Source organism: Phalacrocorax carbo, chromosome 5 (assembly GCF_963921805.1).
Source record: "Phalacrocorax carbo chromosome 5, bPhaCar2.1, whole genome shotgun sequence".
Taxonomy (NCBI): Eukaryota; Metazoa; Chordata; class Aves; order Suliformes; family Phalacrocoracidae; genus Phalacrocorax; species Phalacrocorax carbo.
In genome coordinates this window covers 24,988,700-25,006,129 of record NC_087517.1, presented here as the reverse complement: position 1 = coordinate 25,006,129, position 17,430 = coordinate 24,988,700, and the positions used below count along the sequence as shown (strand labels likewise).

At 42.9% G+C, this 17,430-nt stretch overlaps 1 protein-coding gene across 6 annotated transcripts in view; it reads left to right on the top strand.

The window, feature by feature from the left end:
* Positions 1-17,430, top strand: part of CHN1 (chimerin 1) — a 106,921-nt gene that overhangs the window by 67,653 nt on the left and 21,838 nt on the right. For 5 of the 6 annotated variants that reach the window (XM_064451646.1, XM_064451642.1, XM_064451643.1 and 2 more), the window contains one exon: positions 6,835-6,912. The exons of the other annotated variant lie outside the window; for it this stretch is intronic. In XM_064451646.1, coding sequence (XP_064307716.1) covers positions 6,835-6,912 — 78 coding nt within the window. The remainder of the gene's footprint in view (positions 1-6,834; positions 6,913-17,430) is intronic. 6 annotated transcript variants of the gene reach the window in all.

Sequence of the window (17,430 nt, the reverse complement as noted above, 5' to 3'; positions counted from 1 at the left end):
AGGCCAGTTGCTGACCTCACTAAAAGCTAAGTCGCTTGACATTAGCAAAGTCCACCAGAACAAAAGCAGCACTTATAATGCAGGTACTGTGAGACTTTTATTGTGCCATGGTTAGGTTCGTGGTTGTATACCAAAATAGCCCATTCCCTCAGAAAAGAAATGTGTTGTTTGCTACTGAAAAGTGCCTTGCTTTGGTGCTGCTATCTAGAACAGCAAATGTAAATTGCTTTTGTCTTGTCAGTTATTGAAAGAGAATAGTCACAGTGGATGCTTTTTGCCAATGCGCTGTTTCGACCTCTCATTTCCAACAGCCAGGGGCAAATCTACAACCCTCATGCCACTAGGAACAAAATAAGCCAGCTGACCTAGATCTGAATCAGCTGCAGTAACCAGTAGGTTATAGGACTAAAGCTACAGAAAAGCAACTTTTCTGTTGGCTTCCACTAAAATATCTCTGCTTTCTTATAAGTGTGCTCCCTTGTTATGAGAACAAGGGTACTTCAGGGTTTTTCTGGTGAGCATATCAGTGTGAAAATAAAGTCTTCCCAAATAATGCTAATACATTCTAATCGTATTGCACAACACAGTATCAAATGAATTCACTTGTTATGCAGTAATTTCTAGCAGCAATATTGGGCAACACTTTTTCCATAATTTTAACTTTGGTTTAGATTATTTATTTCATTTAATTTAACAGTCATACTTTAAACCAGTCCAACACTTCGGCTGAATTTGTTTAAGGTTTTAATTAAAACATTCTTGTAAAAAGTACTTTTATAATTCTAGATATAAAAATACCCATTACCTGCTGTGGAAATCACATAGGCTTTTATCAGAAATAAAAATTCAAAAACATGAATAGCCATTTCTTCAGATTTTGCAATAAGTATTTCACTGGGGGGGTGGGTGTGGGAAGGTCTGATTTAATTAGAAGCCAGTCCATTTGGAAAATTTTGTTATTAAAAAATAGAACTTTTCTCAGCGGTAACTCATCATTCAGCCATGTCTTAAACCCCAACTCCCCTGTGGGTAACTGCGGACTCAAAAGAGGGGTTGTGTGTTGCCTGAGAATCCCAGTATACTCTGAGCATTGTGTGAGCCCGATGCTGTCCATGTGCCAGGTAAATGTGGCTGTGTTGGAATGGCAGCAAAAGAAGTCTTACACTGGTGGCTGAGACTGACAGTCCTTCCCATCCAGCTCTCGAGATGTCAGCTTCCAGACTGAACTTTTCTTTGAATAGCATTCCTACCCTCCGCTCACACCAGGTATGTGTGGGCAGAGGCTATGCCTGGCATCAGCATGTCGACAAGAGAAGAAACTGAAATGAAACCAGCTTATCACCAATTTTAAATAAAAAGTAAAGTTTTGGACTCCCCTTCCCCGCTTTGAACAATTCTGTGAAAGATATGACTGGGAAAATTATATTTAGCGTGGAACAAGCCTCCACCGAGAACTGCATTGAGGAAATTGGGCTCAGTTTCACAATTTGACTGATTAGCTTTTGAAAATCATGTACTGAGCCGATAAAACATGCTCGTAAAGTGTTCAGGCAAGGAAGGATTTTCTGAGCATATATATTTGGCTAAGTTAGCTATACAGTAAAACAGAACCCAACAAAATAGACAATTGCTAACCACATAGCAACCCAAATATCTTGTTTCTTGAGGTATATACGATAGGGCATCATCTCTGATTTTTAAAAAAAATGCATGCAATATAACTGCTGGTGGTTATTATTATTAAAATACATTCCTTAGAGGGAAAGGATCACATTATATATGAAGTCTGAAGCAATAAAGGCCTATTTAGTCATAACAACATGAAAATACCCTATGAGAATGAAAAGCCTGCAGTGCATTCCCGAGACTGAAGAAAAAACTATACTGTGTTTGAGAGAGGAGCCAGGTGGTCATGAAACTAAATACTATATTGTATTGGAAATGCACGTGGGCTTCAGGAGGTCTGATCAAGTCTAATCTGGGCATTTTAGGACTTGTTGAGCTTAACCTGACAAATTTTCTGGTTTGGGTTTTTTTTTTTTTCTGAAGTGATTTTGGTTTACTGCTCAACAAATGGGAAATGCATCGATTTGCCTTTTTAGAAAGATAATTTGTCCGATGTTGACCGAATTGTGTGACTGGATTAAACTTACATAATATGTCTTTCAGAGAGTGACTAATTGGAATTTACTGCAAGCCATGGATGACTTTAAAATCAGTTCTGCGGAGTCTTCATAATAAGATTTACTGATTGTGAGATTAGTACCAGAAAATACGCATACATTATCCAGCTAACACCAAGAGCAAACAGTGCTCAAGAAAACAGCTTTCTCCCACACCCTGAAGGACTACTCCAGGGGGAAGTAAGGAAAGCAGAATCCCATTAGGACCTAGGCTGAACCAGTCTCATGGTTGAGGTTTTAGAACAAATGAGAGCATCTGAAATAGCAGGTTAGTCTCCCCCCCCCCCCCCCCCCCGCCCCCTTTTAGTCGATATATACAATGTACAACCTCTAAACAGAGTTTGGTTTAAAGGTTGTCATGTTGCTGGGTTTAGTTTTTTCATGCTTGTTTAGGTGACTAAAATGTACAGGACCGAGAGGCTGCTCTGGTTGCATGCTCTACTGAGAGGTTTCTTGGCTATTGCTTCTAGTCCTTCCATTTTCAGTTCACCTCAATCCTGTAAAGTCACACCCTGAAATTAAATTTTAAAAAGACAGCCCTGCGGTTTCCTTCCACTGGAGTCTGCATGGCATATTGCTCCCTACACATGCAATGATTGCAAATGTCTGTCGCAAACAATTAATAAAAAATAAACCAAACACTTAGAAAAGTGGGAGGGAGAAGACTTCCCTCTTCAGATTTCTACCTCTTTTTCATCCAGTATGTAGCAGACAGTATCTAACAATTTTCCCCATTAAAGGCAAGCTATAAAGATAACTTGGAAAACGAAAGGGCTACGGAGAGGAGACTCTGCTGGCAGGTGGGAGTGCAGGAGCCACTGGTGGAGAGCAGGCATTGAATAAAGAGCCAGCCAAGGGTGTAAGAAGAGCAGGACCTGCAGGCTGGGAATAGAGACAGCATAGAGCGCCTGGAGCAGGAGAGCACGTCAGGAGAGAACAGCTTCCTGCAGGATTTGAGCTGAACCTCCAGCTCTGTGACTTCATTTGTTTGCTCTCAGGGATGGTGACTCACCTCTGCAATGAGGAGGGCTTCCTGAGGACAGTGGCTTGCTCTTTCTTACTGTATTATCTCATGTACTGGTAAGCTAAAGATTTTGACCTGCCCAATGATCCAAACTGTGGTCAGGAAGCTGTGTACAGCTGAAGTTTCATCCTTTGTTTTGGTTTTCAAAAGAAAGGAAGAGGGCAGTATTAAGAAAAGCACTAGTTTGCAATGCCACACTCCCAAAGTTAGGCAACGGCAGAAGAATGAGCGTATGCATTACAGGATCATGTCATCTGAAAGCACCTGTATGAATTTTGATTACAACGCTACTTGATGTTGGGGAAATATATGTAAGAAATAGATAACAAAATTTTTTTTTTTTCATCATTTTTCAGTTCTAGCTTTATGGCTTTAACTTTCTTTCAATCTAGGTTTCTGGTGTGCACAGCTATAGTGCATCTAGCACACGTGAAGGGCTGTAAGTGTAAGTGAGCCCAGTATTCCTACATCTGTAAACAGTAGAAAAGGCTTTGCACTGAACAATGGGAAGACGATTTATATAAAACCAATAAGCAGTCTGAGTTAGATTACTGTTACACAAAGTAATGTTAGAATTAAAATTCATAATCTTATAACACTTTCGAGATTATAATGCGTTTTTGTAACTACAGCCATGAGATAGGACTTTTCCATGTCGAGTAGTTTTGCTTACCTTCTTATTGGCATTCTTAAGATTTTATTTTCCAGGATCCTGAGATCAGTTTTTACTAACATGACTCTAAAACGCAATTGAAAATAAATCAGTTCTTCAGAATTAGGAAAAAGGAATCTGACAATTAAGGAATAAGTATGTCAAAAAACAAATATGCACTCTACCAACAATTGAAAGGAAAATTCAGAATGCTTTATCTTGCTTCTTAAGTGGAATTATACAAAAACTAATAAGGGTTGATTCTGATAGTAAATGTGCTCTTGAAAATCGCTGGGTTATTTATTTCCAACAAATTAAATTTTCAAAGAGTTTATTTCCTGATATGAAGTTTTAGTGATTTTTTTTTTCCCTTTAAAAAAAAAAAGACGAATTTTTGGTTTCCAAGGAAGCGTGTAATGAAACTACATTTGCAGAACTCCACAATTTGCTTCCTGAGCCTGTTGTCACTCAAAGCTGTTTGGAGAGGATGACTCCTCTGGGGCAGGTTTAGGTCCACCTTGTTCCACGAGGACTTTTACCTATGTTGTCCTTGGGAATGAAACCGTGAAGTGGCTTTAGCTAGAAAAAAAAGAGAGAATGAGATCAAAAGCCTGTCTGCTTCCTCCTCCCCCAAGTCCCTACACTTCACATAGATGAGGAGATCAGTTATTGCCATCTCTTACTCCTCACCTCATTTTTCTTGATCTCCTGTTGCTGTGGAGTGTTACTCTTAGAAGGATGTGCAGAAAAATGAGAGGGGCATTTATTCATCCGCAGCAGAAATGAGTGGTTAGAAGCAAGACAGGCAGACTGAGGTAGCTGTTGGAAAAGTATTTCTCAATAGGATGGATCAACCAGCCTCCTGTTTGTATTGAAGCTGGGAACTGAGCCAGATACTCCTAAGGCCCCTGTATAAGCCACTAATGCCCGACAGCTTCATCCTGTATAATCTATAGCCAGTGTTTCAATTATTAGCTAGTAACTTGCACTGCATATTAGTGGTAGGTGAAGCACATATGTCGATCCTTAATCTCTGCAACCTGAACCTATGTTGAAACCCAGCACATTTTTAAAACCTGTAGAGAAGGTACTGGTGGCCATGCAGGGGAACAGAGGAGGGGCTCACGGCGAGCATCACACTCGGCTGTATTGGCAGGATTGAGCTAAATGGTAACACTGTGATCCAGCTGCAAAACACACACCAATTCCACCCGGAAGACTGCGACAAACTGTGCCTGTCTTTGGTTGTTACTGAGTCATGAGAGATAAAAATACCTTCGCTGCAGAAGGGAGAGCGGTTGTGGTGCTGCAGCCTGTGGCAAGGGAAGGAAGGGCTGCGCTCTGGCTAGCTGCACAGGCAGGCTGTGCACAAGGAAAGGTCTTCTTGTGCCCTAAGTGTTGGGATGGCGGTCAGCCCCACGGTGTAAATCACTGCCATAGTAAGTCAGACCCAAGGTCCATTTTTGCCGTCTCTGACAAAGACTGTTCACAAATGCTTGTGACACACTAGAGGAAAAAGGGCAGGAGGTGAGTGGCCATCACGGTGTCCCCTCCCGGCCACCAGCGTGCAGCTGAAGAGCCTCCCTGAGCCGCGCTCTCCTGGGGAGCAGCTCCGGGTGGATGTGACATGGCCTGCCCTAGTTCTTTGTGAGCCCGTTACACTTCGACTCTGCTGCATCCTGTGGCAACGCTTCAATGATGCTGGTGTGAAATACTTTTCCTTTGGCTTGTGTGAGGGGTAGCGGGGACCAGATTGTCCTGTGCTTGTTTCATCAGCAACCGCATCAGTCCAAACTGCATGTTTCAGCCTGATATAAGACTATGTGTCATTCACCTTCTGGTACTGTTTATAAATCCCTAATGAGAGGCACTGCAGCAATTCGGGATTTAGGTCTTTGGTGGAAGGGCTGGTGTGGTGAACTTTTGGTAGCATTTGCGTTCACGTCGCTACTAGAGGAGGCTGATACATGACGTGAGGTTAATGAACCTCTTTTGATATGAAAGGCATTGAAAAATGTAATTGTAAAGGAAGAGTGATGAGCATCAACGGTTGCATTAACTGCTACCAGCCTTATCTCCCGGTGCCCAACCCGTGCCAGACAGCGGGGCTCGGGGGGAGCCGCCTTCTGTCCCGTACCCCTGGGGCTGCTGTTCCCTGCGCGCATCTGAGGATGCCCTGACACCCCTCGCCCCCGCAAAGGGCGAGGAGGTGCCATTTTGCAGCGGTGCGTGCCTCACCCCCCGCTGCCCGCCCCGCTGCCAGCCCTCCCGCGGGTGCTTGCGGAGGGGGAGCGGCGCCGCCCGCCCCGCCGGGGCCCCATTGGCTGCGGCCGGGGGGGGCCGGGGGCCGCCCCGGGGGCGGTGCCGCTCCGCGCCGCGGCGCCCCCCGAAACGGGCAGCGGGGCGCCGGGGAGGGAGGGAGGAGGGAAGGGAGGAGGGAGGGAGGGAGGGAGGGCGGCGAGGAGGAGGAGGCGGCGTGCGCCCCCGCACCCCCGCCGCCGGCCGCCGATGGAGGGAGAGGCTGCGGGCTGCGCCCCCCCGCCGCCGGCCGCCGCTGCCCCTGCCCTTGCCCGGCCCGCCGGCCGCCCCCCGGCAGGCCCGAGCCCCCCGGCCCGGAGCCAGGGGCAGCCCGCCGCGCTGAGTTAGCCGCGCCGCGAGCAAGTGCCCTGCCATGGCCGCGCCGCCCCGCCGAGCAGTCTAGGTTCCCGAAATGGTCCTTTTCGGTTTTTCGAATCGAGCCTGATAGCACACAGGGCGCGGATCGGTCCGGGGGGCTGCTCCTCCTTCCCGTCAGCTCCAAAATGCCATCCAAAGAGTCCTGGTCAGGGCACAAAGCGAATAGGTCTGCGGTGCACAACTCGAAGCAGGAGAGCCGTCAACAAGATTTATTGATAGCAGCCTTGGGGATGAAACTGGGTACTCAGAAGTCATCTGTGACAATCTGGCAACCTCTTAAACTCTTTGCTTATTCACAGTTGACATCACTTGTCAGAAGAGCAACTCTGAAAGAAAATGAACATATTCCAAAATACGAGAAGATTCATAACTTCAAGGTAAGAAATGATGCTGCTTACTTGGTTTTAAGGCGTGGGGGCTCTAGTTTTTATTCTAAAATGGGGCCAGTATTGCAAGGAAATAATATATAAGCAGACTGACTTTCTGCGAACTTAAATGCTTCAGTTAAATTTCATTGCCGGTTGAATCGGTGAGACATCAGCAGAAGAACAAGGATTTTGTTGTTGACTACTTACGTGCATGTATTTGTTTCAATAATGCTTGCTGTATCTAAGTTATCGCCTTTATTTAGAATTGTTTTATACCAAGAGAGATGCTAAAGGTGAGAAAACTGGCAAAGTTCTCTTTCAGTTCAAATGAATGTAGTTCAGTTTTACTTATGATATGATGCCGAAAAATCTTTTAGATCTGTGATTAGAGGATTAAACTGATCTTATCTCAGTTTGTCACTGGTAAATAGCTTTGGAGGTAAGAAGCATGTTCTACTGCATCTGGATTGAGCAGATGGTCTGCATTTCCCCTTAGTTTCTGGCTTTTCTCTTGTGTTAATGAGTTGAGTGTGTTGAAAGCAGCATGGCTTGTACCGTGGGGCTATTGGAGCTGCTGGCATTAGCAACTACCTTGTGTTTTAATGAAATTTACTTAGTCTTCTATGCAGCTTCTAATTATTGATTTAATTATTTCAAATAAACAAAGGTCTTTGGTAAGAGATCCATGTCAATACAACATATGCATGTTTTGTCTCTGTATCTGTAACAAGTGTCCAGTAAGGATTTAGTAATTTAACCTTTTGGCAGTCAAATGCACTGCATAATAGGCTATCTTTATTTGTAAGACTAAGTGATGTTATACTGAATTACTGTAGATGATGGTGCAAACTTCATATGTAGTACCTGAAGCCCAGATTTTATCTTTAATGTGTGGGGTTTTTTCCCCATGTAGCTTTTGCTTTTATTTATTTTAGGAGAAGGGGAAATCATTAATAAAATACAGGCAACTGATGACATAAGCACCTGTTAATTGTCTCTTATATTTAGTTTTGATTTCTATCACATGCATGTGCATGTGTGAATGCATGTGCATGTACATACATATATTGACCTATCGTCCATCCGATTTTATTTAGACCACTTTCTGGCTTTTGAGTTCAGATAATCACTAAAATTGGGAACTTTATATGATCAGGATGTCTTGTTTGACTTGAATTCTTCAATAAAGCATGAATTTGAAAACCACTTACAAAACATTATATAAATAAGTGTTTAATATGAATGCTTGGCATAAAATAATCCTGCTGGCTGTCAGTTAAATGCAGAGCATTTTTTCACAGGCTCCTGAGGTTTCCTAGAGATCCGAAATGTCTTGCAATTTGTATTTGTTCCTTAGAGTTTGGATATAATTCTTGCAGATGCCAGCAGATAGTGATTTCCATGTACTACAGCGTATTTAGGATAGTACATATTTAATTTTGCGCACATCTGTATTCGCTAGTTGCTTTCCTTTAACAGCCTGAAACAGATCTGTTTTGAAAACAGACAACCTGATTTTCATTCATTTGGGTTTGTTTATTTTTTTTTTTCTTCTAGAAACTGTTTCTGGAAAGTTTGGAAGCTGTGAGTTTTCCACTCTGTTTTCAAAAATATACTGTGTGCCTGATCCAAGGTCACAGCTACAGCACAAACTTTCCACACAGGTTGTTTTCTTTATGATAGTTATACTGTAGTTCCTTTATACATACAGTTGCCAAAAAAATATACCTTGAGAAGTAACTCTTTTCTCAAGTCAGTGAAATGGAGTCATCTTACACAGATAATTTTGCTATAAAAAAGTAGAAAGGAACAAACCCCTTGCCCCTTAAAGGGTGTGTGCAGTAACCAGCCTACTCGCTGAAGGAATGCTGCTGGCGTTCATGAGCTCTAAATGTGGCCACTGTCCCATTTTAAAAAAAATAACCATAAGCCTTTCATAATTATTGCGTTATGGATCTGAAATGAATGGCCATCGTTAGCTCATGCGCTTCTTTCCTTTATCATTCCATGCATCTGCCAAATTTTTCTTCTCACGCGTGTAGACATCATCATTTAAAATGTCTGTAGAAGTCTCCTAGTCTTCTCAGGTCAAGCAGCAAATGTGCCACGCGTGTGGGAGGGATGGAAATGTCAGTCCCAGAGTGTTGAACCTAGACTTTTGAAACAAAACAAGAAAAAACAGCCTAGAAATTAAATAAATTTTTATAGTTCAGCTAATCAACGACGACTGCTGCCCCCAGAGGCTCCACCAGCAAAAAGAAGGATGCATGGTGCTTTGTACTTCTGCGGCTAATCTCTTAGTGATACAGGCACAAGGCAACAAATAGGGACCCCTAACCCTTTCCCAGCAGCTTCTTTGATCAGTCACATCGCTAGTCACAGAAATGAAGGGGTCTCAGAAATGCTTTTGTGCTGGAAATGCTGTAACATCCAAGTAGAGGGAAGAGAAGTGGAGAATCATTAATGCACAACAACTAGCACTGTTGTCTTGGAGGAGGGAAGAAAGCAGCAGTAGCCACTCCGGGGGTGGGCTGGGGTTCGCACATGCCCGAGAGGCTTGGCCACAGGTTAGGAGACCTCATTCCTCCTTCCACTCCTGTACCTCCCGTCCCTGTGGGGTGGGTAGGTGGGGATGAAGGTGGAGTTTGGACACTCAGACTCGATTGCCTCCAGCAAAGCTCAGGTAGAAGAACACAGTGGCTGAGAAGCAGTGTAGCGATGGTCCTCAGAGGAGTGCAGATGCCCAGGGAAGGGGTCAACGCAAAAGCTGCTTTTAACTCTTAAATCATCATAAGGTCTCCTGAATAAATCTGTTAATCTATGTTTTGCTCCAAGGGTTGTTTGAAAGCAGAATGTAAAGACAGTCCTGCCAGGAGTGGTGACATGGCTGGGTTTTTGAAAGGTTTTACTCTTACTTAAAATGTGCGGGAATGCAAGTTGTCTCCTGCCTGAAGTGAGCAGGCTGGCTAGCCAGGGTGATGGGGAGCTCTGCAGGCAGAGCTGGCCAGTAATGATCTCCTCCAGCTCCGTAATGTTCTCCTGACTGGGGAGGTCTGGCCTCTCTCGAGCACATCTCAAATGCAAATAGAGTGGCTGAATTATCTTAAATTAATCTCCATAAGTAAAGAAAGGGATGATGATTTTTAAATGTCAGATCTGACTGAGCTTTTAATGCCTGTTCCTTGGGATAAGAGCTAGGTATTAAAAATATTTTATTTTTAAGCATATTTGGGCTTTTTCTAATTTATGAAAAGTTTTCAATTAATATTTCTGTGTTGACTATAAATTTAATATAAAAGAAAAATTTTCTATTAAGTCAAATTTATCAGCTAAAAGATATCTACATTATTTGACACAGCATTTTATTTCATTGAATAATAGGATTTGAAGGTGAGCTAGGACCATGAGCATGGCTTGATCAGGTCTGTCTGTTTGCAGATTTGACTTCTTTTGCTTTCCTTCCATGTACTCTGCTTTTCTGAAATCCAACATACCAAATGAGAGCTCTTGTAAAACAAATTATCAGACCAAATCAGGACAGTCACTTCACCATCCTCAAAATTTCAGCCCTACTTTCTTTCAGAGAGAGGCTTTTCCTCTCTTTCCGTTTCTTACCCATTACAGGGAAGAAACCTCCCCACACTCTCTGGTATACTCATATCTATATGGACATGTATGTGTGTGGTGGATGTCAAGTTTGTTCTTCCACCCAATGTAGATGAACAGTAACAACTTCTGTTTGGAAGCTCTGACAGATCTGTGAGGTGCTCTTTGAGGTACTGGCAAGGAGCATAGCTGAGCCAGTGGTGTTATTTTCTCACAGAAAGAAGCTTTACCACAGGAGAAACTTCTGTAACATTTCATAGAAGTGGAGAGAGTAGGTTTATACCTAATTGTTCCCATAAATTTATTCTACAGCTGGACTCTACCAATAAGAATGCTTTTTACTGTCCCTTATAAACCTCATATTTGCTTATCTTATCCCCGAAATGCAGTAACTGTGATAGCTTGTAAATTAAAATACAATTTTGTACCTAGCTGAGATCTGATCTGTTCAGTAATTTTAAGGCGAGGAAGCAGCTGGGCACCTCCTGGGCAGGCAGGTGAAGTAGGAGCTTCAGGCAACAGCAGGAACCTCAGATTTGAGCGGAAAAGGGGCCTGTGGCAAGGTGCCGTGTGGATTGAAACATTCCAGGTTGGTTATTGAGAGGAGGACTGGGGGGGCCTTGGGATGTGTGAGTTGGACTTAATACAGCAGGGGAATCTGAGCTGGGTTTAAGGCTACCCATCTCTTCTCTCTCCAGGGAGGCAGTTTTTGTTAGGGTACTAAACATACGGCGTTCCCCTTTCTCAGTCCTCCAGACTTTTCCTCTTTGCATGTCATCACCTCTCTATCTTCACGCTACATCCCATAGTTTTTGCTGTTAAAAAAAAAAAATACACCTAATTAGGTACCTTCTGCCCTGAGACCATCCCTGACATGGAACGTCATCTGCACCTCCTCCCCACCTGGTGCTGTGCTTTGGACTTGGGCTGTGACCTCGCTCCCTTGCCAGCTGTTTGTGTAGGGTTGGAAAAAACAGTAAAACTATGCTTGAAAAATGTTAGTGGTAAGGAGGGCAGTCATGAAAGGGGAGCATTAGCTGGGAGTTATGGGGTGATAGCTTAAAAGGAGGAAGAAGGGGAAAATTTGATATTAACTGCAAGGAATCTTCTGGGTAGTGAAACTTGTTAGTCAGCGCAGTAAGCTCCCCTGCACTTGGGAAATTTAAAATAAACCTGGAAAAAACACCTTAAAGGTCTTTACTCCCCTCCAGCTTGTGTGACTCATGGGCCCTGGGGAATTCTTAGCTCCCTTGGCTGGCTATGGGTGTTCCTTCAGACACCTCTGGCTCCTGATGATTTGAGCCAGCAGAGCACTCTGCAAGTGTTTTGTAACTGCCAATAGTCCAAGGCATAAAACCACGCTTCTGCCTAGATTAGTGCTGCGGTGCTTCACTGAAGCAAGAAGGTGTCAGTGCCTGTCAGAGCCGGACTGAAATCTGTGTTGCCATGCATCATTTTCACTAGGATACTGTCTCATATCGCTCTTGCTCTTCACAAAATAGATACGTCTCTAGAAGACTGTTTTTTGCTACCTTTCTGTGCAGCATTTGGTACTGTCGTGCTGTTTCTTAGTCACTAACTAATGCCTGAGATGGCACAGTCAATTAATTGCCGTAAATAACAGTTGCAAGGCTGCTTGGTGAATTGGTGAACATTCAGAACAAAATTCCCTTTCAAAACAACACTTCTTCCAGAGAGGAGAGATGTTTTTCCACGGTTGCTCAAGCCAAGTCAGCAGATATGCTGATGAGTCTTGTTTGTTGAGATTCCTCATCTCCCTCCTCGACTAAAGCAGCATCCTGGCTTCCTCTTTGAGGGTGACCCATTTGAAAGGTCAAATGGGGAGCTACAGAGCAGAGACAATGTGTTTTTCCAGAAATAACTGGGGATAGAATATAGCCTTAAATGTGCACAAAAAGTGAAGGCTCAGGTGAGGACCAGTCTCTACTGGAAGGGTATAGATGGACTCAAGGATCACTTTAATGGAGTGACTGCTGATTTTAACAAGAGTCACTCTGGCAGTGAAATTTGTACTGTTTCTTTGAAACAAATAAGCTGCCCTGGCCCTGACCCAGATCTTACTGGTGCAATTGCACCTGTGCTAGGTGCTTTGCTAGTGTAAAAAGTCATAGCAAATTGCTTCCATGCTAAATCTTATTATTCTAACAAGAGCTGCTCAGCAAAACTGTGCCTGAACACTGGGAAACAGGGAGGTGGAAAGTGCAGAAGAAATGCTGCAAAAGGACTAGAAACTATAACAAACTCTTACTATATTAAGCAGAGCCGTTTTTCTGTGACTTCTAACATGAACTCATTTCTATTTCTGATCTTCTGAAAACTGGGGCAGATACCCGTTTGGGGTAAATTGGTCTAGCTCCACTGGAAAGAGGCTCCTGATTTTTGATTAGGTACAGACCTGGCACTAAACATATTTTCAAAACATCTTTAAGTGAGTCACTGCACTCAAATGAATATTCAGAGGGAGAGCTGGGTGCCTGTAGCACAGTCCCCAGGGAGAGTCTCTGCACGTTCACACAGATAAGAAAACCTCAGGAAATTTGATGTTTCTTTTAGACTCCTAGTACTTGAGGGAAGAAGAATGTTCAAAGGCAGGGAGAATATCTGGAGAACAAAACTGGAGAAAAACTTACACAAAACTTCTGAGAAGACCTCATCAGCTCTATGTTGTTCCTTCTGAAACTCATAGTGTATTATAAGGAAGTTCAAGCCAGAAAAGCTTTCGAGCATTGATGGATTTTAGTCTCCTACAGTATTTATTTAATGTTACTTTTACTTTTTTTGAAAAGCCAGGGCTTTTCCAAAGTATATTCCAAATAGCACAATATTATTTAACCCTTTCTGGTTTCTTAGTGCTAGTCCCCAAATTCAAGTTTTGCCTCTGTGTTTTTAAAAAAAAAAAAAAAAAAAAACCCTCTCTTCTAAATCCTTAATCTACTGAAGCTGTAATTTCCTATAGTTTTTTTTAGTCCCCAGATGTGGATCCTGTGAGTCTTCCGTGTGGGCATCCCCAAGGATGAACCAGTTCATGTCTGTGATGAAGCTTAGAAATGCTCTGCTGGGGAGGACTGGGAGTTTGCCTCAAGGAGCATGTAGCACACGTCGTGCTCTCTCATCATCAACAGCTTTTCCTCCAAATTAGCCTTAGCATCATTGCAAAAGCATTTCTTTAGGAAACTTAGGGTTTTATAGTCTGTTTACATCATTACATACAGCGTATATCATATGTATATATACACATAATTTTAATTCTAAGGATTTTATTCAATTTTCACCTCAATTTTCACCTCTAGTTTCAGAATTTTTTGCGCGGACATAGGTATCAAATAACTTGGGCCTGGAATAAAATGGACATTGTTCCAGTTTCTAGTTATCAATTTAAAGAAAATCTGCTATTCTATCCTGAAAGAAAGGTGGCCATTTTCATTGAATTTACAAGCGAAAAAGCCAACAACCTGCTATTCTCCAGTTTTTTGCTTTTGCTGTCGTAGAGCATGACCTAACTGTAATTTCCAGTTGTTCCCATCTCTCCTGACATGATCAGCGCAAACCAGTAAGTAAACAAGACATGACAGGGCTTCTTGCTCCAAGTGGCTGAGGACCTGGAGGAAGGTTTGCCTGTTCAACATTCATGTCAGTGTACCCACTGGTGATAACGATGCTATTTATACTCCACGCTCTGAACCATGCAGCGTTCAGCCAGCATCTCTCCTCTCAAGAGCTGCTGGACAAAGAGGTTGGGGTGGTCCCAGACTGGCTCCCCATGTTAACACGCCAGCTGGTCCAGGCAAAGTCAGCTCTCATTTTGGAGAACGTATGTTCCAGTGGTCTCAGTTACTGTCATTTCTGTTACGCCTTTTGCACGAAAGCAATTATCTTGCAGATATGGCTTTGCTGTGTGGGTTGTCATGGCAGTCTTTTCGCTCCTCAGATTACTCATCAGCAGCAATATTTGCCTCACAGGAGAAATATCATGTACTGGAATATTGGAAGCGCTTGAGACCCTTGTTTTAGAGGCACTATCTAATCATCATAATATATGACATGGTTAAATTGAAGCATTGCCCAAACTGATAGTTCAGTCGATTAACTTTCTCACTGATATCTCTTCTCTACCCTTCATGTGCAGGCAGTCTCTGCCTGGACCAAGGATGGATGAAAGGGCATGCCTGTTGGGTGCCAGCATGGGTACGCTTAGTGCCTGATAAAATCGACTATGACAAGGAGGACAGACATGAATAATACAGGCTGAGTTCATCGTTTTAATTGAGACTTACGATGTCTCCCACATCCAATTAAAAGCTTGGTAGAGTCCCAACAGGCAGAATTCAATTGATGGAATTGCAAATCAGCTAGGACCACAGAGCTGACAGCCTTCATCAGCAGTGTCCCGTCATGCTTGGGAATTTGTTTGAAAGGTAGTATAGCCAGCAGAACTGTACCTCTGGAGCACCACGCGGTACAAATGCTGGATGTGTGCTGTTTATTCAGTGCCTGGTCTCCTCCCCAAGCACCAGTAAGGCTTCTACCCAGAGCGTAGGACCCTGATAGCCTGGGAAGGTAGATCAGCAATGGTTTTTTCCATCCTTTTTGAAGTTGATGTATTTCATCCTAACACAGACGGTAGTGTCTGGATTTTCCAAAACCTGTCATTCTTGCCAGCAGTTCAGCGTGGAGGGCAATGGAAGATGCTCTGTATGGAGCAGGGGTCCTGATGAAGCGGGCATTCAGGGAGACCATGGCAGCAGCCTCTCAACAGGGAAGGCTTTTTTTGTACACTGTCACAAAGACTTTCGTTTTCTGTTTTTGGTGTTGATTTTGCATATCCATAGTTTTTCAGATCCAGCCATGCATTCTTCCCAGGAGTGGCTTAGCTAAAGCTCTGCTGATCCATCGTGTTCTTTCACATCATGTTTGCACAGCATTTTGCTGATATTTCCTCATTCTCTTCCTCTGTGCCTTGACAAGTGATATAATATAAGTTCTCCCAGTTACGAATACCAATTATCTGCTGGCTCATTCTTGGTTTTCAGAGAGCAATCAAGGCTAGCTGAACAACTGCCTAGTAAAAACCAAAAGCGTAAAAAATAAGTGAAGTTACGTGATATACGGGTAACTGACTTTAACAGTGACCTTTATAGAGCCTGAGAAATAATGGTGAGAGATCTGCTTGAGGAGTTCACAGCTTGTGATATAATCTGTTGTCAGAGCCACCTGATCATTTTTTATTTAGTTCTCCTAAAACTTTGTCTGTTTTTCTAAGAAATATTTTAATTAAACCCAAAACAAAAATAAGTTAAATTCTATAACACTTATTAATCTCAGGAGTTAAGCTATCTTTCCCTGTGTATAAGAAAATGTCTTTCAAGCCTAAGCAAAAAGCTGTCCTATGTAAGATCACAGCAATTAAATGTTTATCATACCTTGCTGATGTTGAGGGAGAGTTCGAAATAGAAATGCCTAGGTGTAAGCCCAATGTGAGGCTCTCCTCTTACCTCAGACTTGCAGGACAGCTTAGTAATAGGATTTTATCTAGTTTTTGATGCAGGTATTTTCCTTTAAAATTATCTAGATTTTTCTTTTCAATTGAATATTTCCCCTGGAATTTTACAAACTAAGATTAAAACCAGTTTATCTTGCTCTCCCGCTCACCCATTTTCCACATTCTTAAAAAATCACTCACAGTTGAAGCCTTATGGAAAGAGAGAGAAAAACATTTTTGGGGCGGGAGTGAGAATGGAAGGGTTGGGAGATATAAAGCCACAGTTGGCAATCCTGCTCTCTCATTTTATAAGACAGTAAAATCTGCATATGGCAGATGCTCTTTTTATAAGGGGAAAGAAACCCCTTGTAACTTAAGTCAGGATCTCTGGGATTCTGCTGGGTGTGTTTTCAGAAATTTTTCTGGAAAGCACGTTTTGGTTTTGAAAACAAGCAAGTTGCTTGGCAGATTTTTAGAATGGGGGATTAAATATAAAAATCAGAATGCTATATTAAACAGTGTTATGTAATAAGTGCAGTATTGTTTGCAGGTGCTGGCTCTTGAACTAGCAAAGGGATGCAAACGTGTGTGTTTTTAGCATGCTGCCAGGTCCCACTCCGCAGGATGAAACAGCATTAGAGGCTCTTTGACCTCAGAAGACCAATTTTTCACCATTTTCTGGCATCACTTACTGTGTCTGATTTCATTTCCAGAGGTAGGATGTATTTAGACCAGCACAGGGTTAGACATCCAGTTCTGCCCCATGGTAGTGGGAAGATTAACACTCTGGCACCACTGAGCTCTGGGAAAGGACAGCACTGCTTAGGAAACCCTAAAGAGGCATCAGAGCTGATCCTGCCGGGGTTGTGTGCACTGAGGACGGGAGGACATTACAGCCTTTGGGCCTCCTAATTAACATTGCCAGAGAACCTCCTTATTGCGTATCAGCTGAAGGACGAAGCAAGGTAGAGCGTAACGGAACACAGGAAAACCTACCCTCAGCTTTTATTTTGTTTTGAGTTTGCACTCAGAATAATGGATAAGAAAGAGTAATTTGGATGGGGCAGGGTAAAGCTGAGCAGGCTGTGGATAGATCTTCTAACAAATAAGTTAATTTCTTAACTGATGATACGGAAAGGCATTTTGGTATTTGGATGAAGCCTGGATGCATGGGATGAGAGAACAGTGCTAATGATGCTGAGGCAATGATCCCGAAGGGCAAAATCAATCTTGATCTTGTGAAGGGTGACCAATACATGCAGTGTTGGTAGGGAGGAGGAAAGTCTGTTTTGTCCTTGTCATTTTTAAGTTGATGAGTCATGTGAACTTCTCTGAGGGGTGAGCTGAGATCCGGGATAATGTCAGGGGGACTGGCTGTAGTAGAAAGGTAATTTTTTTTATATCTAGGTGGATAATTGTTA